Here is a 27015-nt window from a genome sequence, read left to right on the forward strand (position 1 = left end):
AATCCACACGCCTCGAAACACGCAACACGCAAAAACAACTGGGAAAACACGTACTGTCTATACAAGCACACCTGAAGAGTCACTTACCTTTAGTGCAAAACATAATGTTCCTCATTATTATGCAGCTTCTTGAGTGTATTCATGTAGCATGCACACTCGTAGGGGTTCAGCCCTCAACAGCGTGCACAGCTGCCTTGGCAGGCCTGTGCTGTGTTAACACACCCAGCGATCGCCGATTTACCATTTCCAGGCCTGCTCGGCTGCACATGCCCTCACTGCTTGCTTGAATGCAGACCACATTCTCTTCTTCCTCATATCCGCGCCTTGCCTCGGCTCTTCCACAGCACTTTTTTACCTCGTTTGGAGCCCGGGACCGAACATACATGATGATGTTCCGGCTGTGGCAGAACGCGCTGCTCGACAAGGTAAGCGCCCCCCGCTGGTAACAGCTGAGAACTGTCTTTGGCGAGCGCCCTCAGTGGCTGCTGGTAAAACATGAATGTCCTTGAAGTGGAATCTCCAGAGGACAGAACTGCATCTTTTTCTGAAAAGGTCTGTGTTTCCTTTTGTTTCTGCAGGGAAGTAGAAAATTACATCCTCCTGTCAGAACTGTCAGTCAGTTCAGTTGAACAGTTTTCAGCAGGTTTACAGCGTCAGTACAATGAGGTAGAAATGAACTCAGTCTCGATCTTGACATTTTCTGGGGAGTAGTTATTATAATAATAATTATTATTGTTATTATTTCCACCAAGGCCATGCATGATGTTGTAGGGTTTGCCCACCAAATACATTACAGGTCCTCCGAGAAATTAAGTTGTAAAAGGGACACCATTTAGATGAGACTGACAACACTGTCACATTCCAAGAGTACAGTTAATATGTTATATGGTTCAAGGTATTTTGGAATTATCAGTATTGAAGGGTGGCAGCATAGTATCGCATCAGAATGCACAAGGATTCCTTGTAGAGCAGCAGGTGAACTTGTGTGTCCTACTCTCTGCCCTGCAGCCTCTCTGTCCGAAGGAGCTGTGGCACTTTGTGCACCAGTGTTACGGGAACGAGCTGGGCCTGACCAGCGATGACGAAGACTACGTGCCACCAGACGATGACTTCAACACCATGGGGTGAGTACTGATCACGCACTGGAACCCACAGCTTCAGTGGGTTGTCAGTTGTGAGCTGTAGGGTGATGTAATTGGTGTGGTTCAGTGCCTGCAGTAGACCAGATCCACACAAGCTAAATGGAAGGTAAGGCTCTGGGAAGTTCTGTTCTTAGATCTTCAGGAGGTGCGTCTTCTGCACTCATTAAGAAATTATATACAAGATCCATCTTTTTTTCCTCGACTTGAGACCCTGGAGCGCAGTTCATTGACACAAGATAGAGCCTGCCACTCTTAATACACTAGGTCACAAGATAGTCATACATTTCCAAACTCCCATTTCCATAGTTTTTCTAAATCGCTGTTTCCCAATCGTGGTCACACCTGCTGGTTTTAGTTCCAGCCAAACCACAAAAGTTCCACAATCAAACCTAATAATAAAAATAATAAATTTGATCCCAGTTCTTAAACTGTTTTAACAGCAGCATTTTGTAAGTGAAATACAACCCAAAACTTGTAACTTGTGACAAAAGACAAATGTAAAATTGAAGCAGCTCTTTGGATCAATGAAGGCTTTGATTACCTGATTAAGGTGGGAAGGAATGAAATCCAGCAGGTGTGTGGGTCACGAGGACCAGGGTGGAGGACCACTGCTTTAAATGATGTCAGCAGAAGAAAAAGTCAATGTTAATGGTATCTATCAACTATACTGTACAGTGTGTATTAATATTGCCAGCGGGGTTATCACTGAGGGGCAGTCCACTGCAGTATGTCCGTGCTGCCAGCTCCTGACCGGATGAGCCGATATCACACTTGTGCTACTGGGGGGCAGGGAGGGCCGCAGGCTTGACCTTTGCCCCCGGGCCCCTTGTGTGAAGGCAGGATGGCCGGGGGCTCCTGGCCGCCACCCTCCTGGGTGGGCCGGTGCCTTCCTCGGAGCTGGTAACCTTGACATACAGCTGTTGCCCCTCCCCGTGGTGCAGGTACTGCGAGGAGATCCCGGCCGAGGAGACCGAGGGCAACGACAGCTCCTCCAAGAGCAGCATGGAGGTCAAGCCGGAGGTCAAGCCGGAGGCCAGCCCGCTGCTCCCCAAGAAGTCGGTGACCAACAGCACGCTGACCTCCACGGGTAGCAGCGAGGCCCCCCCCTCGGTGAGGACCACGCCACGCCAGGGGGCAGCACTGGTTTGGCTGCAGGCGCTTCCTCTGTCTCCCTGTGTTTCATAGGAAACAGAGGGGCCACCTGTTTCACTTCTAATAATCAGGGTGCAACATGGAAAAGGCATGGGAGCATACCACCTGCTTTTATTCTGTTAGATACAGCATGGGAGAGCAGTCATCCCTGGAGATGTAATTGTGTTGACTTGTACTGTATTCAAGGTACTGAAACTCATTGCATTTCTCAGTTATAATGTTTGTTATTGCCTTAGTGTCGACGCAGTGTAAATGTGAGGTTAGCAGTAAGGTTATAGAGCTCAGTTTTTGGGCAGGAATACCAGACGCTGAAATTCGTTTGGCGTGCATGTTAGAGATTTTGACAGTAACGTCCCGCTCCCCGCTTCTTTGAGTAAAAGCAGCTGAGCTTCTGTGTGGTGATGGAGAAGAAGAGTGCTCTGTATGCACTGAGGGCAGAGGGGAAGAGGTCTGTGCTATAGAGGAACTTTTTTATACAGTGCAGGACATCCGTTCTGGGAGAAACCACTGCTGCACGCTACTCTTTGTGGCCTTGCACTCCAGTATACTGTTAGCATGTGTCGTGAGATGTGTAATGGCGCTGTCGTCTCAGTTGTCACGCAAAAGCTGTTAATTCTAGATCAGGAAGATGCCTGTGCTGAACACTAGTGATTATTAGAGGTATGTCATAGTGGCTCCCCCTTGTGGCAACAAATAATCAAGTAATTCAAAACTGTGATATTTGTGGCACCATAGTTCTCTTAGTAACCATTCAGTATGTAGCTTTACCTTCCTGTGGTCTACCGTTAACAAGATAAATGTCCACTGGCTTCTTAATGGACCTCTACTCATTTGCAGGGCAGAAACTCACTTTTTATAGAATCCATCTTCAAACTCCGCAGGTAGGAAGGAGCAAACTTCACCATATTTGTTGTCCATTATACCATAGTTGTACCACATTGGGACTATGAACTATGAAAAGCCTTGATTTCCAACAGGCAAAATGTGTCATTAAGAAAAAGTGGATGACAGGGTAGAACTGTTCATTCAAAATTCAACACAGTGATGTGACTGCAGATTGGTAGATAACAAGTCAGCTGACCATCCAAAAGAGTAGCAACAATGAAAATGGCACAGTGGATATCCAATACATATACTACAGAATAAAAGACCGGAGATTTTCTGCACAGGACATATCCCACACCAGATCAAGCACAGCTAAATCACAGGAAGACTTGGAAAACCAATAACATTGATATTCCACAGCAATATCACCAGGATGAGCCATTCCTGATCATTGATCCTGTCGGATTTCTCGTTCTCTCCCCTAGTTTGATATCCCTGTTGGAGAGGATGACACGGACTACTCTGACCTCCTGCTCCCCCAGCTAAACATCGACAAGAACGAGGGCAGCGCGCCCGTCAACTCGCCCTCGCTGGACTTCAACGACAACGAGGACCTCCCCACCGAGCTGAGCGACTCCTCTGAGACACACGACGAGGGTACGAACAGGGCAGGGGGACGGTCTGCTGAGGTCACAACATCAGAGCGCCCGCATCATCCTCACCGCAGTGCACCCACACGATTCAGTCAAATGGCAAAAATGTTGAAGGAAAATGACAGACTGATTTTAAAGGCTTATTTATGAAGAATTCTGCCATGATCCTGTCTGCGGGGATTATGATTAAATTAGTGTGAGCGGTTGTGATGGCTGGGTATGTCTCAAGGACACAAGGAGAAGAGGGGAGGAATGTGGGAGTCTCTGGTTTGTAGCTTCTTCTGATAAACTCTTGAAAACTGGCAGCTGTTGATTTTCAGAGGAGTACTCTGACGTCAGAATAGCTTGTTTAATTAGCAGTCTGTAACAGCAGAATACAAAATGAACCTGTGTCCTCTGTCTCTCTCCTGGACTCCACCTGTCCCGTGGTCAACAGGAGAGGTACAGGCCTTCTACGAGGACCTGAACGGACGGCAGTACATCAATGAGGTGTTCAAGTTCAGCGTCGACAAGATGTACGACATCCTCTTCACCGAATCGCAATTCATGAGGGACTTCTTGGAGAAGAGGAGGTTCTCAGGTAACTTCCATCTCTCCGGCAGATTGTTAAAACAGCCTTTTGGCCAATCAGCCCATCACACCAATCAGTAGGTGTTATCATTCACTTTGGTTTCCTATTGGCTGTGCAAGTCCTTGATAAGAAACCAGAGCAAGCAACAGGCACAAGGCAGGATACACCCTAGACAGGATGCCAGTCCATCTCGGATTAATATATACATTTACATAGATATTATTAGTAGAAGTAGTATTAATATTATTATTATTGTTATTAATGTACATATATTCATTTATATTTGTGTCTTAAAAGGAGCATGCAGTCAATATGACACTGTTGTCTTGGTGTTGTGAAAAGATCAGAGCAAATTAATACCCACATTTACTGTATATATATTTATTAAAAGGACAGAAAACCTTAGAAAGAATATGCTGTAATGTGTGGTAGCAGTTATTTATATTCCGATACACTCTTCTTTTGAAGAAACCCCAGTTTGAAAAGCAAAGCTTGCTGTGGCTCTAGAGACCGTGACTGTTGCGGACGGCATCTGTTATCCTGAAGGCTGCCGTTCCAATCAGTCAGACTCTATTTGATGCCCTGCGGCCGCTTCTTGAACCGCACCCATCTCCTGAGCCCGTTCGATTGCCATCAGATCAACCAATTAATCCGTCAATTGAATTAACCCGTACAACGGAGCCGACTAGCGCCAGCGAAATGTTCTCGCTCTGACTGGCGCCTGTCCTTGTCTGGGTTCAGACGTGGTGTACCACCCCTGGAGGAAAGAAGAGGCGGGGAATCAGACCCGAGAGATCATGTACACGATCTCCCTGACCAACCCCCTGGCCCCCAAAACCGCCACAGTCACGGAGACGCAGGTGAGCCGCCTGCCTTTTCTTGCAGAAGGGCCGCTCCCGTTCGGAGGGCCGCTAAAGCTGCCGCTCAGACCTTTCCCGTTTCGCGATTCCTCTCCTGACACCTGCTTCTGCGTCTGCCCTGCTCAAGACACTGTACAAAGCCAGCCAGGAAAGCGAGTGCTACGTCATCGACGCTGAGGTCATCACGCACGACGTCCCTTACCACGATTACTTCTACACGCTGAACCGCTACACGCTGACGCGGGTGGCCAAGAACAAGTGCCGGCTAAGGTAAGGGTGAGCCCTCCCCCGCGCTCGGGTCCACTTTTCACAAACACAGCGGGGCTCCGTCTTCGGGCCCGAGCCCTGTGAAAATAGGCTAGAACGACAATACCAGCAGGCGATACACCTCTCCCGCTTCCAAAAGAGTGTCAATGAAGATTATAATGCTCCAGCGGGGCTAGGGCCCAACTCGGAGAAGACCATGTGCCTCTCTAGAGGAGCTGGACAGAGCCAATAACAAAGCTGTGTGTTTCGATCTAGGGTGTCTACAGAGCTCCGATACAGGAAGCAGCCCTGGGGCCTCGTTAAGGGATTCATAGAGAAGAACTTCTGGAGTGGCCTGGATGACTACTTCAGACATTTAGGTGAGTGGCCGAGCTGCTTTCTGTGTCCATCTGGTGAACCGGCAAAGTTGTGGAATGCAGGGAGGAATGTTTAGGTTTTGCTCGAATGTCTCTGGGAATTTGTACGTAAAGCAGAACGAAGTGTACTTTCGGGCCGAGGCAGTGGATGTATGTGGTGAGTTTGGGATTGGGTCCGGCCTCCCCGCTTTGACGGTATGGGTCAGTCTGGTCACCCTGATGCCCCAGAGTCGTACTGGAGCCGGTCAGTCTGGTGCCCCACAGTGATGGAGCCGGTCAGTCTGGTCACCCTGCTGCCCCACAGCTGTGATGGAGCGGGTCAGTCTGGTCACCCTGCTGCCCCAGAGCTGTGATGGAGCCGGTCAGTCTGGTCACCCTGCTGCCCCACAGCTGTGATGGAGCGGGTCAGTCTGGTCACCCTGCTGCCCCACAGCTGTGATGGAGCGGGTCAGTCTGGTCACCCTGCTGCCCCACAGCTGTGATGGAGCGGGTCAGTCTGGTCACCCTGCTGCCCCACAGCTGTGATGGAGCAGGTCAGTCTGGTCACCCTGCTGTCCCAGAGCCGTACTGGAGCCGGTCAGTCTGGTCACCCTGCTGCCCCACAGCTGTGATGGAGCAGGTCAGTCTGGTCACCCTGCTGCCCCAGAGCTGTGATGGAGCCGGTCAGTCTGGTCACCCTGCTGCCCCAGAGCTGTGATGGAGCAGGTCAGTCTGGTCACCCTGCTGCCCCACAGCTGTGATGGAGCGGGTCAGTCTGGTCACCCTGCTGCCCCACAGCTGTGATGGAGCGGGTCAGTCTGGTCACCCTGCTGCCCCAGAGCTGTGATGGAGCAGGTCAGTCTGGTCACCCTGCTGCCCCACAGCTGTGATGGAGCCGGTCAGTCTGGTCACCCTGCTGCCCCAGAGCTGTGACAGGGGCTCGCCTGCCTGTGTGTGCTCACCCCACAGAGATCGAGCTGGCCAAGGCTGAGTCCGCGCTCACCGAGCCCCACCGGCAGTCCCCTAAAGAGAAGGCCGCCAAGGCGCCGACAGTGCGGCGGAGGAAGCGGCCGCTCACCCACATCCGCGCGCAGCACCTGGACGAGGCCCTGAGCCCCGTCACCACGCCCACCGACGAAGAGGTCGTCCATCGCATCAAGCATGTGGCAGGTGAGGGCCCGCCTCTGGGGCAAGAGGGGGACACCTGCGAGAGCCAAGAGCACCGTCTGCACCGCCCCGGGGCAAACACAGCCCCAGCAGCCCAGTGAGGGAGTGAGGGGGGGCCACCTGGGCAGGGAAAACTGACACCTGGGCCCCTTGGATAATTGGCTTCCGGAGGGCATGAGGTTCCACAGCTGGGAGAGGAACAGACAGGACAGGCTCTGAGAGGATGAGCCCCTGGGCTCATCCATGCGACAGAGGGGCGTAGAAGAAGAGATAGGGGGAAGAGGGGTTCAGGACCTCCAGAAAGAGGTAGGGAGGAGCGTGGGAGAGCTCCAGGAGAGCGAGAAGGGGGGATAGGCGACTCTAGGTGTGTTGGATGACACCTGGGGCTCTTTGAAGCATGTTTGCTACCTTAAAAGAAGTCATCACCGACACCAGGGTGCATCTTTCCCTGCAGGCTCCACTCAGACGAGACACATCCCTGAAGAAGTCCCCGGAGGCTTCGCGTTGTACAGCGTTTCAAAGTTACTCCTCATCGTCAGCTTCGTGTGAGTTCCTGCGGTCGTGCGCGTCTTGACCCCAGCTTGAGCTGCATTGTTTCGCCTTGTTTACAACTATCAAATCTGGCTTTTATTTTTTTCTTACATTTCTGGATTTCTAAGGAAAGTGGTACAGTACATAGCTCAGGCGGCTCTACCAGGCTTGTTAGCTGTGTATAAGACAAGTACAGGAAATCGTTTTTCGTGAGTAATTTGCTTGACCCTGGGCAGACACTGCATACAGACAATGAAAAAGAGTGGTCATTGAAGTTGAAGCTGTCTTTATACTTCAGTCAATAATTTATTTGCACGAATGTACAATTTCCTTCATATTTTAATATATAATTAATATATTGTCTTTCTCCTTTTCTTTCATCGCTTTCCATAGGATCTGTTTGAGGTATAAGCCTTTCTGAGTCTCCTCTTTGCCTAATAAAGAGATCAGAGACACATGGTTACTCTCCATCTATTCAGTGCAGGAAACAGATCTCGAACTTTAATATTAGATTTTGCAACTTCAGGATTTTGCAATATTGGCCTCAGTATTTATAAATAAGTTCTGGGTCACAGACTTTGATGCTATACAGGAAAAAACTTTTGTTTAGCTGTCCTATATAACCCACCTAAGCTGCAGCCTAAATTCTAACTGCACCTCAGCAGAAACTCCTGTGCCAAGTGTCTAGCTCTGCTTTCTTTCCTTTATTCTCATTTTATTGCATCTGAATCTGAAATGATCCCATGTCCACAGAGTTACAATTTGCTAAAGTTACTGGTAAAGTTTGTGCTGCACATGATCTGTAAGGGAGAGTTACTGTAAAGGTAAAGCAGTAGTTGAACAGATCCTGATTAGCACTCGTCCTAGTGTTAATTTAGGTAAGCAATACCAGGACGAGTGCAAAGCAGGGTCTGTGCAACACCTCCAAAGTTCCTCTGTCTAAAGCGCTTGGATCTGAGGCATCATCCAGAAGCCTTGCCTGTGCTGTCCTGTCAGTGAGCTCTTGCTGCTGTGTGTTCTCCCACAGCCTGGTGCTGCTGGTGTTTCTGAACATGATGCTGTTTTACAAACTGTGGATGCTGGAGTACACCACACAGAGCCTCACCACCTGGCAGGGCCTCCGGCTTCACGAGAGGTATGAAGACAGCGCCCTCTGGTGGGCCCGGGTGAGGGTGGAAACAGCGCCCTCTGGTGGAAAAGATGAATCAGAATCGGTTGGGGTGTTTCCCCTTTCATTATCATAATAATAATTACTTACACTTATATAGCGCTTTTCTGGACACTCCACTCAAAGCGCTTTACAGGTAATGGGGTCTCCCCTCCACCACCACCAATGTGCAGCATCCACCATGAGTTCCTAATGGGAAAACTACACAGTGATGATGTTATGAGGTTTATTAATAAACCTTTTTTAGATCACAATTTAATTAGCAAAGCTAAATATTATTTTTATATTGTGTAATATTTGGAAACCACAAGCCATTCGTGGTATACATGATTTAGGAATAAAACCATTATTGAACAGGTTGCCATTGATTTTGTAGAACGTTTTAGTTACTGACCCCCCATACACACTTCCTCTGTGCCTGAACGTACAGTATTCAGCTTTAAATTATTTTAACTCTAGTTTTGTGAGGAACAGGCTTGTTATAATGAGATGATACATTTATATATATATTTACTGTATTTAATCTATTCCAGCAAAATGCCACAGTCTCAGATGGAGTGGGCGCAGTTACTGGAATCACAGCAGCGTTACCATGACGCCGAGCTGCAGAAATGGAGGGAAATAATCAAATCGTCGGTCCTGCTTTTAGACCAGGTAAACATGTCCACACACACTAGGGACACTGCCCTGAGCACTGCTGAACACTGACAGGGAACATTACCTGAAGCTTTACTGTTTTTGCAGTTAAGCACCTTGATGTTCAGTTTTTATTTCAATGTATTTTTTTAAATGCAGCTAATGTGCACGTTTTTTTTTTATTTTGTGTTCGGCTGGTTTTCTCTTTTTTAACTTGGCCCTATGTTTTTCACCCCAGCAAAAGTTAGGTGCAGTGAGGTTAAAACTGAAACTGCTTCTCTGTTTTCACAGATGAAGGACTCTCTGTTAAACCTCCAGAAAGGCATTGGTTTGAGGGACTACAGTTCAGAAACGGAAGAGAAAAGGAGTCGGTATCACTGACAAACAATTCATAGGCCGAGAGGGAATGGTGTGCAATATATAACTATACATACTGTATATAAGCGTACAAGTAAAAGGTTAACCAGTACCTGTACTGGAAACACAGGACAGCGGGACTGTGTCTGACTGCTGCTGCCCATACCTTCACCCTCAACCACAGACAGGAAGCGGAGTGCTGTTTGCACTGAGGCATCATGGGAAGATAGCAGCCACGCTAACCTGGGCCTACACTACTTTTGTTTGTTATTTTTAGTTTTGTCCTTTTCTAGAATGTTGTACCGTCAGCTTTTACTGCGTTATTCCGGGAAGATGGTGGGGAGCAACAAAACCACAGAAAACAACAACAACAAAAATCATTGGCACGCGAAATTCGAAACCCAACCTTTGCTAGGGGCCTTCGAACGTTTCGACGAAGGCGTCGTTGTTCGGGTCCTGTTCGGTCTGAGGCGTCTCGGACTTGGGGAAAAAATCAGGTTCACAAGACAGCGGGACGCTCTTCAGACTAAAGAAAAGGAAAAGGGTTTCTTGCTGTTACTAGTCGTTTGGGATCTCTAGGCTGTTCCGAGCGAACTGTACCCAGAGGCCTGTGCTGCAGTATCCCTTTTATTTTTTTCTCTGTCTATACTGGGACCAGGTAGATTACAGAGCAGCAGTAGACACGCACTGATCTTTATTTGTAAGATAGGAATGTTGATATATACAGTATATGTATGATATATATATATTTTTTTGTTTATTTCTATAGAAATATCTTTGCTGTCAGGGCTCATTTTTACCAGGCTTCCATGGGGAAAAAAAAACAGGGCAGGTTTCCCTGTTAGAAATGTGCCATGGTGTTATGTTTATATGTTTATAATACAATAAGAATAGGGTTTCTTATATTGACCTCAGATCATCTGGAACTGCGTAATGCTAAAGGGACACAAGCCGAAGAAGAAGCCCGCGTGCCTGTCTGTGGCTGTGGCGGTCAGGGGCAGAGGTGCACGGTGTCGGTTTTGCCCCCTCTCAGCAAGAATGTAAGACTCCCCCCTTCCACCTTATCCTGCCCCCCCCTCCCCTCCCCCCAGGGTCAGCTCCCAAGTCGAAAACCCATCGCACCCTCCAAGCACCAGGTGGCTCTTTGAAGGCGAATGTATCCTGAAGCCGGCGCCGTGACCCGCGGGGCCTCCGGGGCTGCTGCAGTTAGCGTTGGGCCTGCTCTCTCGGTCTGATTACGGGGCGCCTGGGGCACGGCGCTCTCACTGGCACCCCCGAGTCTCGGCAGGGGCTGGAGTTCGTCCCCGTTTCTTAAATGATCTCATTCCACTCTCTGCCTGGCAGTAGCGTGGGGTCTCAGAGCCTGGTCCGGCCACAAACCCCAACAACCGGAGAAGCAGAAAGAAAGAAACGTCCGATGTGACGGGCGCGGTGGGGGGAGGCCACGCTGGCCGAGAGATCTCGCAGCACGAGCTGTGATTCCCTTGCAGTAGATTGTGCATCTGAATGTAGGAAGTGAAACAGAGGCCGGGAAGAAGAATGTACCCTTGGGCTGGTGTCCAGGTCACCCTCAGGGACCACAGCTCATCCGTGGGACCTCTGACGCAGCCGACGGACCTGCGGTTAGATACAGGGGCTGGACTTGGCCATCCGTTTCCCTTGGCGAAAGGTATTTGAGGGCTTAATCCTAATCTATCTGTGATATGAGCAACTGAAGCGTGCGGAAAGAGCCGAGCGCTCAGAAATGAAGGCCACTCAGAGGGCATGCCTGGCTGGATCAGGTCATCTGAGTGACCGCTTTCCCCCGACACCAGGGAGCGCGCACCGCACGTGACAAGACCAGATCACCCCCCGATAACTATTCACGAAACAAATCTTTGACTTGGAAAAGGAATACTGCAGCTGGACTACTAGGGGCAAGCTTAATGTCAATTACGAAAGTGTTTGAAAAATAAACTGTGAATATCTATATTGAACATGCTTGAAGATGGGAAAAATATATATATAGAGAAAATATATTCAGAACTATGATGCAATTACCAGTATTTATTATTAATTTATGTACAGTATATAGCTGTTGTAGGTCGAAGATTGTGTAGGAAACAAAAGAGAGGGAAAGAGTAATGTGTATTTTCCCGGTTTGTCTGTTGGTGTGTTGAGGCCTGCCAGTGACATGCAGAATGCATTAACAATTCCTTATCTCAGTCTGTTCAGCTCAAAACCCACAATGTGTGGATCCATGTGCGCTTAACCTTCTGGAAGTGGCACCCACCTCACTGAGTACAGCTCAGTTTGTGAGCAGCAGCAGATGGCTGGATTGAAAACAACTGCCCGACACTAAAAAACAAAACACCTGAAACTTGCCTCTGTGTCCCAAGCATTAGGATGTGACCTGAATATTGCGATAGGATGAAGTCAGATGCTGCAGTGCATTTTTTTTTCCTGCACAAGGCAGGAAAAACAACTACTGCGGTTGCAAAGATCTTTCTCAACCATCTGCGCGCTCAGCTTACATGAAGTCTGGCCACAAGGCTGCAGTCTGAACATTGTAGTATAAGACAAATTGAACTGGATGATGACCAAACAAAGTAATGGTTAATTACTATGATGACTGGCTCCTCTGGAAATAAAAAAAAAAGTGATCTCTGCTATTTAACAAACTTTAAAGTATTTTTCTACCTGTAAAAATCTTAATATCTGAAAACCTGTCATACTATGTATACAGAACACATAGTAAGTGTAGGAAATGTACAGTATGCATAATTTTTTGGACCAAAAGTAATATACACACCAAGAATGCATGTACTGTACAAAACTAAAAGGACAAATATTGACAGAATCACTAGTGGATATAAAGAAAAGAATCTAGCTAGTTTACAAGATAGTTTACTATTATAAAGCAAAGATTCAGAAAAATCCTAATTCAGATCCATGAGCTGTCTGACCAAAACTGGGATTGTGGCCTGTTGTAAGCTGTATCATCTGTCAGGCATCTGTTCAGCTTCACATGACGTGCTGATGTTGGACAGCTGGTTCAGTGTAAATTATATGGAACTGTGGTGCCACCAAGAGAGCACTACTGTATTATCTGTTCCCTTTAAAATGCACTGGTTTGATAAAATCTTCACTACCATAGCAGTGAAAACAGCCTTGCAATCTTTTTATTCAATTTTTTTATTTTTCTTAGGCACGTGCTTGATGTCTTTTTATCTAAGCAGCCACGTAGTGTTGTATCCAATGAATTAATATTTAATAGCTGAATTCTGCAGTGCTGAAAGATCTTACAGACCGCTTTTAAAAACGTTTTTTACACTTTAACTGTACAGGACAACAACAACAAAAGGAGCACATGGAACTACTAGTACTGTCATGTGTTAATAGCAGTATTCCTACAAAGCCAGTTAATATGTTCTGAGCCATCACCTTGCTAAATCAAACCTCCTGTAAATGGTGTAAAATCTACATTTCCCCCTGTATAATCAGAAGACCTCCTGGGAAAAACTAAGGTTGCTGCTGGAAGAGTTGTTAGTGGGACCAGCAGGGGACGCTCACCCTGCAGCCTAAGTGGGTCCTAATGCCCCAGTATAGCGACAGGGACACTATGCTGTAAAAAGACACTGTCCTTCGGATGAGATGTAAAACCGAGGTCCCGACTCTCTGTGGTCATTAAAAATGCCAGGCAGTATCTTGAAAAGAGTAGGGGTGTAACCCCCGTGTCCTGGCCAAAATATCCCATTGGCCCTTACCAATCATGGCCTCCTAATAACCCCCATCTATGAATTGGCTTCATTACTCTGCTCTCCTTCCCACTGAGAGCTGGTGTGTGGGGAGAGTACTGGTGCATCATCCAGGTGGGGCTGCACACTGGTGGTTGTGGAGGGGAGTCCCTATTATCTGTAAAAGCACCATATAAGTGTAAGGAATTTTTATTATTATTTTGAAATGATTACCATAGTTTATTGTACATCAGATGAATCCTGCATCAGATTTCAAGTATCTATAAAGGTTCACTTTTCTACTCAGTAGGCTTTGCTTTGAACTTCCCAAACACTTCAGAACCAAATGTTTGTGCTAGAGTTTACAAAATATTTAAGGAAAGAGGAAACCAAAGACTGCGATTGGAGAAGTTCATTTAGCAAAGAAAAACTGAGTTTACAGAGAACTGGTAAAAACTACCAACAAAAAACTCAGTCCAGACGTGATTGTTGCTTTGTACCTAAATTATTCTGTATTTGGTCATAGCAGGCTGCAGATCACAAATGTGTGTAGAGGAGATTTTGCACTCTTCATTCCTGGGACTGCAGGGAATGGGTCTCTTGAACCCCCAGTCTTCCAATCCACTCGAGTGCAGGATCCTCAAGTAACCAGCTTCTCAGTTCCTTCAGCCATACCATTAAGTAGCAGGATCCGTATAACTGCTGAGGAAGCAGCAGCGCCGAAGATCCTGCACTGGAGTGAACTGGAGGCATCGCAGTGCGAGGCCCCCTGCTGTTGACTGACAGCACTGCAGTCTATGGTGTAGGACAGGTGGGATAGAACGGGTGAGACAGTATCCCTTTGGTGACAACAGACAAGCATCACCAGCCACTACAACCTCATGCATTTCTGCATGTTAATGATGTCGAAAGGGGGATGTGAAGCTTATTAAATTGTCAACACCGTGAGCTTTATGTATAGCTGCAGACAAAAGCATCGACAGCCTGTATATGAAACAGGTTATTTCACTAGTACATCTCGGCCACCACTTGCAAGGGTGATTGAATATTTAGTCATCTAAGAACAGGCTTGACTGACCGGTATGTGTAGCTCAAAGAACAAGTGTTACCCTTGATAAACTAGTGAAATTAAGCAAGGTGCCCGCACTTAAGAGTTTTTTATGCATTTGTTTTCCTTTCTAATGAAATCTTCCATATGAAAATGAAAGATTTGGTGATTAGTAGCAGTATCTTCAGAGTATCTTTTTTAAAAAGCCTTTATGTAGAAAGATGGGTGTTTCAAGAGAACACTACTGTATTCAGTCTTGAACTGCAAAACTGACTTAAATTCAACAGGTCTGGTTCCACCAAGTCTGTCCCTACTGTTGGTGGTCACGACAAAGTTCTTGTTTCTCCCAGATGCAGAAATTTCTTTCCACATGGAGTGCAAGTGTTGAATGTACCCCGAATGACAAAGCAAAAAAAAAAAACAAGCTGCACTTTAGCAACCTTTCCGAAAGAGAACTGAACCTCCCAAGACAATAATTTCCAGGCTCCTGATTTATTAAGCTCCTGGAGCAGGAGAATTGACAATGTTCCAACTCCATTAGGGCACTCTGTGTTATTATTGGGGGTGAGGATTTAAGGGGTTTTATCGATTTAAGAATCAAATGATGGAAAACGGTTTATGCATTTTATCCAAAAATATAAAATCCATTAAATGAGGTTATTTTATAAATTAGTATTAATAAATAAAGTTTTAAATGTTTACGCTGCATCGGTGCAGCCACACCATGGAGGCTACAGACTTGACTGCACGCAGAGAGCTGATGGGCAGTTATGGCCTGCACTTGAAAATAGCACATAGAATTCATCGACTGAAAATCGAACGACTGTGCTGGATACAAAATCTGTTTTTAGGATCCGTATTCTGTCAGGACAGTGCAACAGCAGAATGTACTGTACTGTCTATTATGAGGTTGTCATTGGGCCAGGTTTTCACTTTATATTTCTTTATGGTAAATTGCGTTTTCAAAATAAAAAAAACACCTCATCCATTGTTCTTGTCCTATAAAGGACAAAGCTTACACAAATATCCAGACTCACGTGTTACATGTGGGAGTATTCAGTTTGTCTGTTTTCAGAGCTTTCTAACCACTGTTTTGCTGCCTTGCTGTGGTACTGTACATTTTGATTCCCCAGTTTGAAGTGAATATGGTTCGGGCATGCTCCTGAGCTGAGATCCATAATTTCCGTGTACTCTACTGGCAAAATATGGACTGTACTGTGAACCATATTCACTTCAAACTTGGGCATCAAAATGTTCACACTCCTTTAAAAGGAGTGGATTGGAAACACGTCCTTCAAAGCCTTTTCAAAGCCCAATTTGGCTTCGTCATCCTGAAAGATGATGGTCAATGCGTGCTTCATCGTCAGACATCTCTCAACTCCTTTGTAAAACGAGACGAATTCTCTCTGGAGTATTCTTTTTTTCCCTCGATTTGTTACATGGCATTGTTGCACAACAGAAAATCAGGACGGGCATATTTCACAGCCATTATGCTACTGGAGGATTTGGCTGCGTTAAAAAAAAACGCATTAAAAATGCAGTTTGTATTGGTTAGTCTTCACTTAACGCAGTGCTGCTGTTGAAAGCTGCGATTGCTGCCAAAGCCCTGAAAGAACATACACTGGTCACAGGAGAGGTTGAGAACCTGTTAGTCTCTGTCCCCTCTATAATCCCATTACCAAACTCTCTTCTAAGCCTTCCTTTCCTAATGTTGGTACTCTTCCATTATCTAAAGCAAGATCAAAAAGGACCAATTATAACGCATAACCGCAGAAGGAAGAGCACTGATAAGAGTGCTGCGATTCCCTTTCAGTGTCACGAAGGCTGGCTTCACTCTTCTGGTCAGGCAGCAGCTTTCCTCCAGTTCACTCCTGCTGCTGAGCAAAGGAAAGTTTTCTGGCAACTCCCTGTACAGCTTAGGTACCACAAAACATGACTGTTCTCAGTGTAATTTTCTGCCTTTGAAGTATCCCTCTCATATGCAATTGATGTATTTATTGAAGGTTTTTTTTAAGATGAGTTGGTTCTGACCTAGTGGTGCATGCTTGTTTTAGCACGGAACGTAGTGGGGTGTCTATACTGTACTTCCTATGGCCAAGTGCTAATGGGAGCCTTAGCCACCGAGTTTCAAATCCAAATGTATGTTGTGTACTCCAGTCTTTCTAGATAAAGTAGTGGGCACACCTCCATGCAAACTGTATTGTTGTTTTTGGAAACACTGCGTTGTATACTGTGCATAAAGGCCTAGAAGGAAGGAAAAAAGCTACCTTTAGTATTTCTCAGTACTGTACTTCAGTTAATCTGTAACACTGTTGGCAATGAATTGTTAATATCTTGAAGCATGCTTTTGGCTTGGAATTGTATGCAGTGTTTGGTGTGAGCAGCTTAAGTGCAAAATAGTATTGATCTTGTCATGGGTGCAGGACTGAAATGAAATTCTTCCCTTGGGCTTATGGCTACATTTCTGAATCCCAGTGGTTGGATATATTTCTGTTTTATAGAAATTATTGCAAAGATGATCAGGCACTTGTTGAATCAAGTAGAATAAAATCTTTATAAAAGATATTGAGGGAACGCCTGCTCTGTGTGTTTTTTTTTTTAGAATACAGTAGTGTCAGCAGTATCTTTATTAATGTGATTACATAGGCTCCTTTATGCTATTATGACTGGAAACCACACTTGACTCAGTAAGTGATCACAACGTCTGCCTTCATGGTAATGAAAACATTCACTACATGCTGCTAGAAATCAGCAAAAGAGCTCGGCACTTTGTCACGGGATTCAGGTGACAGGTTGCCCAGCTGGATTCAGATCCTTACTGAGTGAAGACCATGTTGGCTTTGTTTTATTCATTCAGCCTTTCCATGCATTTGTTAAGGGTGTAATAATGTGAAAAAACACAGCGCAGAGCTTGGGCTGCACTGTTCTTCATTTTTGTTTTCCCTCCCTCCTGCATGTGGCAGGGTCTCCCAGGGCTTGGAAATGAGCTCTCTTTAGCCCAACATCTGTTCCCCGCCATGCTTCACTGGGCTGCCCAAACTTTGGGAATCAGAAGGGATCGGGAGCCCCATGTACTGTAGCTCTTCCCAGCGTGCAACTAAATTAAACCTGTTCTCTTCACTGAGACAAGATCATCTTTCACATTGCAACTCAAGTCAAAAAAGTCTAGACAAGTACATCTCATTATAATTAGAGTTTAGGTCTATGGAGCTTGAAATAAAGGTGATTTCTTACATTGTGTTCTTTATATTATTGAGTATTTGGAAATCAGCCCCCATTGCATTGTGCTGAAACACTCTCAGCTAAACTGCCAGCTTTACAGTAGCTGTTAAATTGATTTATTGTTAGATATTACATTTTTTCTTAATGCTATAATTTCATGGGCAGTTCCTCAGCCCAAATCCATCCTTCATCATCTAACCCTGATGAGTATTGTCCAGTTTTGTGCAACACCTGCTGGATTCCAACGACAAACTTAATTTTTTTCCCCACCAGGTAGCTGTAGAGCGACACCCATTGAACACTTTCCACAGAAGCCAGTGATCGGTTGAGGTGTTTTTGGAATTTGTTAATAAAAATGAAGAAATTCAAGTAAAGCTGAACAGCATTTACAGTCACTTGTTTGAAAAACTAACCTTTGAAAATATTTGAGTAGAACAGAATTAAATATTGGATTAAAACCAGCTCAAACGGTTACTGAATTAGGTCTGAACTGGACAAGATAAAGCCAATGTTAGACATTGATTTGAAGTTTGATGGCAGTGTTAATTTGGGTTACCACTCTATACATTTGTGGTGTGAGGGGAGATAGCTCCAGTATTATTTCCAGATGTACTGTATCAAAGAATTCAAGGACTCCAGACAGCCTTCTGCTGAAAATGCTCCTGAATCTGAAGCCACCAGTTATTTAGCCTGCGGACACTGAATGACACAAGCAAATGTAAATGTATAAAAGTATATCTAAGAAAAGATTTTAAAAAGTGTGTACTTTAAGAGTGTCATGGCATTATCTAACTGATGTATGTGCATTAAGGATCTGATATGTTTTTTAGACTTGTTTTGATCTCTATATATAAAAATCTCAAATATATTTATAAATATATGCTGTATGTATACAGAATGTATATTTACAGTATATATACACAGCTGAAAAACTTTGCGCTGTGCGCAGGGTTAGGTATATACTGATAACTTTGCCTACTAGAGACTACGATACAATGGCTATCCAGTTCATGTGAAGTAGAGAATGGAGGTATGAATAAAGTATTGAACAAACTCTTACGGTGCCCTGTTGTTGGTTCTCTTTCATTTTTTCTGCCCAACTAAACATATCCATGTATACATCGTCCATAATGGCCTGAACACAAATTGTCATGAAGTGCTTCAAAAGGCCAGTCATGGGCCACATTAAGTCCAGACTCACCACCTCTCTGGACCCCCTCCAGTTTGCATATAGTTCCAACCGGCCTACCAATGATGCCATATCCCTCACCCTTCACCTTGTTCTGTCCCATCTGGATAAGAGGGACACTTATGTAAGAATGCTGTTCATTGACTTCAGTTCAGCATTCAACACAATCACAATGAACCTTAACACCTCCCTCTGTAATCGTCAATACAGCAGAAAACATCACTGGAGCTTCCCTTCTGTCGATTCAGGACATCTACCACAAACGCTGCACACACAAAGCCTCCAGTATTGTGGACGATCCCTCCCACCCCTCCTGCAACCTCTTTGCCCTCCTACAATCTGGTAAAAGGTATCCCAGTATACGGGCCAGCTCCACCAGACTTCATAACAGCTTTTTTCCTCAGGCTGTTGGGCTCCTCAACACACTGGTACTGTACCTACTGCACCTACTCCAAATCTGGAAACCTAGTCTGTCTGTATTCGCACGGTAGACCTGGAGACTGATATCTTGCTCCTCTGTATACTTGTATATGGCTGGACTGACAAATAAACGAACTTAAGTGAACGGCTCACTTCAGGATAAAGGAAACACTAAGAAACTGCGACTCCCTTTCCTACCACTAGAGGTCGCCACTGTTTTTAAAATGATTTGTAACTTTACAGACCACGTCATTCACTCCGTTAACGCGGGTAGTCCTCCCTACTTTGAATTGGTTAAAACTTTATAGGTATCATATGTAGTGCTTGTTTTGCACAACTGTTGTCCGTGTTCAATTATAGTCCTACTGCGAATGCGTACAGGCCCAAAGGTAACTCCTTGAACAGGAGGGCTGTTCTCAGACGGCTCAGGATAAAGATACAGAGAGGCCTGGAGAGTCGAATGCCCTGGCTCTGTCCAACAGCATACACTGGGGTGACAGTTTGTTCAGCTACAAATACCTGTGTGCACTGGAAGCTCCCAAGAATTCCAACTCTTAAAGTCAGATTTGGACAGTGAAGGTCATTTAAAAACGACCTTGTAGGGTGACCATGACCTCACAGGTGTGTAGTGTTTGATGTGGGCAGACCAGTTGTGCACCAGTGCTCACACGTGTGGAGTGACTTTAAAAGAAGAGCACGAGGTGCGCGGTCACTACTGCTTCTAGCTCACAGCCGCCTCCTCCAGCTGTGGTCTGCAACCCTGACAAACCCAGAGGGCAGCCAGGGCGATGGTTGTCCAAGGTCTGCTATTCCAGAAAACACAGGAAACCTGAAACCACTGAGAGATTTAATTCTCCCACCTGCATATTATATATGAAGCTATTATTAATAATACTTATTATTATAAGGGTACACAGAGTCCTTGAAGTTTTTTTATATATTTATTTTTCCCCTTGGCAGAAGGGGAGAAAAGAAAACAACAATCAAGCATAATGAATGAAAGATGTCAACATTATGCTCCGCCCCAATCAGCACACTATAACGTTTACACCATTAATTACTTTTTCTTTTCCTTGAAATGCTTTACTACAGAAGTGAGATGTTTGGTTTTGCTCACACAGACTCGTACACAGGTTCAGTACCGTCAGCGAAAGATTAACCCTATTGCTAACTCCAGAAAACCAAACAACAATGAGATGACAAAATCTTTTGTTTTTGCCTTTAAAAACACCATTTAGTTATTTTTTTCTGTTCCGTTTTTCCTACGAGCTTAATTAATTAAGCAAAATGTGAGCGAGTCCTCTCTCGCAATGCAGACGAAGTTATATGCTCACCCTAATCAGATAATAAGTTAGTGTACAGTTGTGGTACAGTATAGAACACAGGGGAATTCAGGTCCCAGACCATGTTAAGAAAATCTTGTAAAAGCTGAAATCCATTTAGAGGGATGGATTTACCATCTAGAATGTTCCTGGATAATTCATTTAGATATTCACCAGGTCTCTTGCTAATATATTCATTAAGATGATAATATTTTTAAAAGCTCCTGAATGAAGGAGCCCTATTCAAGGGTTAACCAAACGTATTACTAACCTGAATGTCATTTCAGATTGGGGAAATGTGTGAACACCTGTCACCATGTCAGGATCGATTATGGTTTTAGTGTGGCCTGGTGAAGACCAGGTCAAGGTTCTGTCATTACAGTACTGTACAGTTCACAAGCAAATGTGAGCTCTCTCTGCCCTGGGGATATCTGTCCTCACTGGGTGATTACTGGGACAGTGCTACAGGTAACTCAAGACCAGACCGATGGATTACGACTTCAGTTCAGCCAACATTTGTGACAGGAGCCACACAAGCTCATTTGGGAAGTTACTGGACTCCAAAATTAATAAACTGTGCTTCGTAACACAAGTTAATATAAAATCAGATAGCAGATTCTCCACGTGACATAAGCAGTGCAAAAGAGCAAATAGTAGAGCTCATGCTGCCATATTGTGATCCATTTATAATATTTAATTTCAATGACATGGTCAGGCCCTGTCCCAGGCTAACTTGAGCTTGAGTAGAGATCTCTGGTCATTGCTTTCTGTAGCCAGAGCCAGATGTTAGATGTTTCCAACAAAACAGCCTAGTTAAAGGTCTATTCTACCACCAGTCAATGTACAGTATTTGATAACTGTCAGCATACTGTACCTGCAGGTGTTTGACTCTCTATATCAGCGGCTCTTAATCTGGGGTGCAAACATGCACCCTTTCTGGGGGGTGCGAGACAGGCCAGATTTATTTGGAAGGTATATCATCAAAAATGCAAATGCCAAAAAAGCTAGGTATTTCAAGGTAAACTTTCAAAAAGTGTACTTTTAAATGTATTCTTTATTTAACTGTGAGCATAAAATAATCCATAATTCTATCTCTTTTCGTTCTATGGTGATGACATGAGTTAGGTTTAAAGAACAGAGCTGCTTCAGTGATTTGTGATCAGGGGTGTGAGAACTGATTTTGAGAACCAAAGGGTGTATCTGCAGTAAATGCTGAGAATCACTGCTCTGTACACATACTGAAACAAAGTGGATCTGATAAGCATAGTCAAGTGAAATATCATAAAAGCTGTGAAGGTAAAATCAATTTTCAGCCAGTCTCCTGCTGACATGCACTGTTGTTTCCCAGCAGAAGTGACAAGTGGACACATTAAGGACAACCTGGGCTGAGAGCTGTTGTAATTAGGTTTCTTTATCCTGTCTGTGTCTTGTTGAGTACCTTGCCTATCCACAGGGCCAGCCCATCCTGACAGAACCAGAGTCTGAAAAACACCGTTCTGTCAGGCTGGTTATGGTGCTCTGGTTGGTTTATTCAAGGACAGTCGTGCCCAGGGCAGAAAGAGTTTCCGTGCGTACTGTACATGCTGTACTGGGTGAAATAAAACCCAGTAAAAACAATAACGCCCCTGACCAATAAACCACGTACCACACAAAATTTTTCATGTAGTACCCTTTTTGTTTTCTATGCAATTTTCTACACTGCAATTGTCAGTTATATCGTGTTTCATCCACATGCAAATGCAAATGAAAATTCAAAGCAAGAAGGAGACCAGAAAAGGTCACTTTTCTAATACTAATTTAGATAGATACTTTATTGATCCCGTGAGGGAAATTGCAGTGCAACAGCAGCTTAACACAGACAACAAAGCAACAGTGTACTGTAACTAATGATACAATAATACAATCAGTACAGTGAGAAGTGCACTAAGAAGAGTTTCTCACAGCCAGAACAGAACAGTATACCAAAAACGTCGTATTGCACAATATACAATATTACTGTGTTGGATTTCGTTTTCATTCTTGATCCATGCAATAAACCACGAAGGTTTCTGCACGGAGCTGCACCACGTTTGTTCGGTAGAAGGCCAGCCATCGAAAATAAAAAAGAGAAAAATTGAAGGATAAGGTTCAAGGTTGGGAATCAGGGATTTTTTTTAAACGTTCAAAAGCATGTGACCTCCAGTATTTTCAGCACAATAACATGGTGAGCAACTCTGAACTGAGGGCGTGATTCCAGCCAGATAACTTGTTTTACAGTACATGTAATACTGTACACGTCTCTTAGTGCAAAACAGTTTTGTCACAACAGGCAGACTTTTACTCAGAGATGACCGTCCCCGTGGCTTTTGAAACCAATGAACACTTTAAAAACAGAGAGCAGTGTTTATATGCTAAAAAGGACGAGCTGTAACTGAAACTCGAGGACTGGAAGATGAAGGATGACTCGCGAGATGATGGGGCTGGGGAAAAACTGCAGTCAAAGCAGAAATCGGGTGGGATTCTTTGATGTTCTGGATAAACATTCATTTTCTATATATACTGGTTTATTTGCATGCCATTTATTTATGCTTTTTATCTCCATTTAACATAATAGTCAGGGAGCTTAATGACCTGGGCATCAACACCTCTCTGCAGTTGGATTATAGATTTCCTGAATAGTACACTAACAGACTGTGAGGTTGATGGAAAACTTCCCTCTACACTGACCATCAATATACAGTAGGTGCCCCTCAGGGCTGTGTGCTTAGCCTAATGCTGTTCTCCTTGTTCACCAGCGATTGTGTGGCCAGACACAGGTCTAACTCCATCTACAAACATGCTGATGACCCTAACATCATTGGCCGAATCACCGCTAATGGTGCCTTGACAATAATCTCTCCTTCAATGTCATCAAAACCAAGGAGCTAGTCATCAATTTTAGAAAGCAGGGTGGAGACCACACCCCTTTTTTTAAGTAGCACGTCTTCGTACTGTACTTCGTAGCTGTGTCAGTATTTTTTTAAAATAATCAGTTTCTCACTGTGTCGCTTTAAATATGCAAATCAAGGGAATTTTAAACATTTGACAAACGCATTTAAAAATACCAGAATCTTCCTGTATTACAAGACCATTGTTGTAGTATCTATTTTATGCAAAGCAAATTCGGAAAGGCGAAAAAGAACCAGGAAATGTTTTTTTTAAGGGGAACTATGTACTAAATTGACCTAAGTTGCAAAACAATGTTGGAAACGCTTACTGTCGCAAACATGCACACCTTGGTAATATTTAACAATATTTTTATTTTCACATACTATAAAATACTTGAACATATATCTATTTTTTTTAAAAAGTCATTATCCATGTCTTTGTATTAAAATATTGATTTAGTAGGCTTATTAAAACTTTAATTGAACATTTATGATTTGTATTCAATTGAACTGAATTCAAAATACTTAATTCATCTCCAGGAATTCAGATCATAAATAGTAAACACATCGTGACACCTAATGGTATAAAGGGACACTCCGCCCGGACATTAGCTGGGGTATAAAACATTTACAGTATGTCCTGCCCGAAGACATCCAACTTGAAAACTAAGCACAGATGTATTGAGAGGATCATTTAAAGATCATTTAAACCAAGGTCTCTTAGGAGCAAACACCATCGTCTCAAGGGCATACAGCGCAGAATATATTTCAATAAGACATGTGTAAAGAAATGAATAAAATGTTTGCACTTAACGTTTATACTGCCATTATTTAGTGTAAATCATGTCCTGCCCGAAGACACAAGAACAGCAGTATTTAGAATTTAAAGACATTTTTCAAATAAAGTATTAGTTCCAAGCGAAATTATGACCACGACTATAAGAACATAATCACACAACATACGCTGGGAAATAATGAAGAAATATTGATTTTGTGAACAAAGATTAAGGTAAAGGAACATACGGAATGCGACGTTTTCATTTTGCCAATACATCTTTACTGCTTTACTGCCAATTAGTCTTTACTGCTACAACAGTGCTTTTACGTAAAAGGAACACACGTTGTCTGCGTACTGCAACACAAGTGGCTTGTTAAGAAAAGAGCAGCGTTGGAATACAGAAGACGCTCAATGCTATTTATATCCTAACGAAAATTCGTGTTTTACCCTTCTCCTAAAGGGTTAGACTACATATTCCGTGAGTTAAAATGTATCTACATTCAAATAAAGGAAAAATTCAAAGATGCGCAACAAACTCACTCAGCGTCCCTCTCGCAGAACCCGGCGGACAGGTGCGCGGGGCGTGGCCTGCGGATGATGTCATCCGAGTGGGCGCGGCTGCAGGCTGACGGTGCGGGTCGCTGTTTTCCCCGGCATCAGGGTAATGACAATTAATACATTTAGTCCGTATTAATATCTGAGACCCACAGGAATGTGAATGAAAGAATTTAGAAATATGTAGCGGAGCTGTGGAGTCTAAAGTTCTCAGCAGGACACTGTTCTATAACCTGATTTATCTAAATGATGCGCCAAGAAGTCAGATTCTTCATCTGTAAAGGTTTATCATACACTCAATTTACTCTTTGTACTTCTGATTAGTCATACTGCCGACCTGTTCTTTTAAGAACGTGAGACAGCTCAAATGAGAGGACAGTAATCGATCCATGTAGCCCTTTTGGTTACTGGTATCAGTTTGATTCGATAATCTCATGCGTGAAAGAAGACAGGCTATTGGTTTCGACAAAATGGCTGCGTCGCCCGTGCCATTCTCCCACAACTCTTTGTGTACAGAACTTTTAAACCCAGTTCCCAATGACATCCTTTCACATTTCTATTGGTTAATGTCAAAGTAGTTCACGCTGTATTACTGCAACTTAATGTTTTTAACTGGTTAACTGCATTAAATACTTAACTCATTAGCACACTTTTGAACACTAGTGCACTGTTCTGAAGTACATATTCAAATCAATTCAAATTTCTCAACCTCAGTGCAACCCAAACTCTAAGCTTCAATCCTGTCCCTCATCTTTATTCTGTATTCGGATAAAAGATCAGGAAAGCTGGAGTTTACAACAGAGGAATTGGAAGAATATTTGTAAAAACCCACAGTGACCACAGACATGAGGCGGAGCAGGAGGCTATGGCTATACTAAAACCGGACGAACCCACCATTGCTTATGAAGCGCCGGAACCTACCTGCAAGGAGATGAACAAATTCCTAAAAGGGCTAGATCAGGATCAGTGCCAGAGCTAAATGGTGTCCCGTACAAGGCTCACATCTACTGCGAGAGGCTCTGGCAGAGGCTCTGGAAGCTGTCGACAGCAGCAGGGAGGAAGAACGAACTCGGCGGATTGCAAAGAGGTGTGTGACCTCACTGGGGTGGCGGCTGCCACTGTGGAAATCAACAGGCTAATCCGACCCTCCGGACACACCCCTCACAGCCTGCTGGGGAACTTTTTTCCACTTTTTTCTTTCTTTACCCGCACTGGGCTCCGAGAGTGGTGATGGTCACGGCGCCCATCATCAGAGCATTCCTGACATGTGGAGCACATGCAACGGATGGCTGAGCTCCCATCCTGTGGACTCTTGGGTCCAGAGTCTACAATTTGCCCTCCTCTCTGATCTTCTCCGCGATCCCTACCAGTCTTTAGGGTGCTGGGATTATTGGGATTATGGCTCAAAGGCCTGAAACACTGACACTTTGCTGGAGCTGCTATTTCCTACCCCAGGGTCAGGAGCAGGTCTCTGTGACCTGAACTACTGTAGGATCCAGTCGAAGGACAGCAAAGTCAGTAAGTAAACAGACGCAGCTTGTCACCCGTTTTCTCATCCTGACGCCTCAGTAAGATCTGGTTCAGTGTAGCTTCCTTCTGATTTTACAAAGTGTACAATTACAAATCCCCAGTATGGTTATATGTCCACGAGAAAGCAAAGACAGCATGTTACTAAAAAAAAAACATTTTATAAATGGATGGATTTATAAACCCCGGTGTGTCCAATCAAGAGTACTTTTATCTTTGTAGAACAGGATATCACTACAAGGCTTCACTTGGGACTTATTGTATCAGAGTGGCAAATGGAGAGATGTCTGTCTTGTGCTTGACGGGTTATGCTTTTAACTGTTCAGTACGTTTCTGGTGTGTCACCTCTAGTTCACTTCTAATTCAAAGTCCTTTTCCACGTCTCCAACGGATAACCGGGTGTTGTCATTTTTCGCACAAGGATTTTAAATCCTATGCCAAATAAATAAAAAAAAACAAAAGGAGTTTGTATTTCTTGGCACCACTAAATACTGCTCTTATCTGCCAAGGACATGAAAAACAGATTAATTTCTTTAAAATGTTGCCCCTGAGTCTTAGTGATGGCTTTTATGAGCTGCCTATGCTCATACTGTATTTCAGTCCTGTTTACCATTGGGAAATTTAAAAACTCACTTCTAATCATCCAGGAGTCGTTAAGGATCCTGCTT

The 27015-nt window shown here is 44.3% G+C and overlaps 1 protein-coding gene across 15 annotated transcripts in view; it reads left to right on the top strand.

The window, feature by feature from the left end:
* gramd1ba (GRAM domain containing 1Ba) overlaps positions 1 to 18714 on the top strand; it is a 188273-nt gene extending 169559 nt beyond the window's left edge. For all 15 annotated transcript variants that reach the window (XM_069182761.1, XM_069182753.1, XM_069182754.1 and 12 more), the window contains 13 exons: positions 345 to 425; positions 1009 to 1124; positions 2084 to 2252; positions 3605 to 3776; positions 4209 to 4352; positions 5085 to 5203; positions 5331 to 5473; positions 5726 to 5829; positions 6775 to 6975; positions 7427 to 7517; positions 8531 to 8638; positions 9205 to 9325; positions 9599 to 18714. In XM_069182761.1, the coding sequence (XP_069038862.1) occupies positions 345 to 425; positions 1009 to 1124; positions 2084 to 2252; positions 3605 to 3776; positions 4209 to 4352; positions 5085 to 5203; positions 5331 to 5473; positions 5726 to 5829; positions 6775 to 6975; positions 7427 to 7517; positions 8531 to 8638; positions 9205 to 9325; positions 9599 to 9688 (1659 nt within the window). In that variant the 3' untranslated portion in view covers positions 9689 to 18714. The remainder of the gene's footprint in view (positions 1 to 344; positions 426 to 1008; positions 1125 to 2083; positions 2253 to 3604; positions 3777 to 4208; positions 4353 to 5084; positions 5204 to 5330; positions 5474 to 5725; positions 5830 to 6774; positions 6976 to 7426; positions 7518 to 8530; positions 8639 to 9204; positions 9326 to 9598) is intronic.
* The last annotated feature ends 8301 nt before the right edge of the window (positions 18715 to 27015 follow it).

This window comes from Lepisosteus oculatus, chromosome 23 (genome assembly GCF_040954835.1).
Source record: "Lepisosteus oculatus isolate fLepOcu1 chromosome 23, fLepOcu1.hap2, whole genome shotgun sequence".
Classification (NCBI taxonomy): domain Eukaryota; kingdom Metazoa; phylum Chordata; class Actinopteri; order Semionotiformes; family Lepisosteidae; genus Lepisosteus; species Lepisosteus oculatus.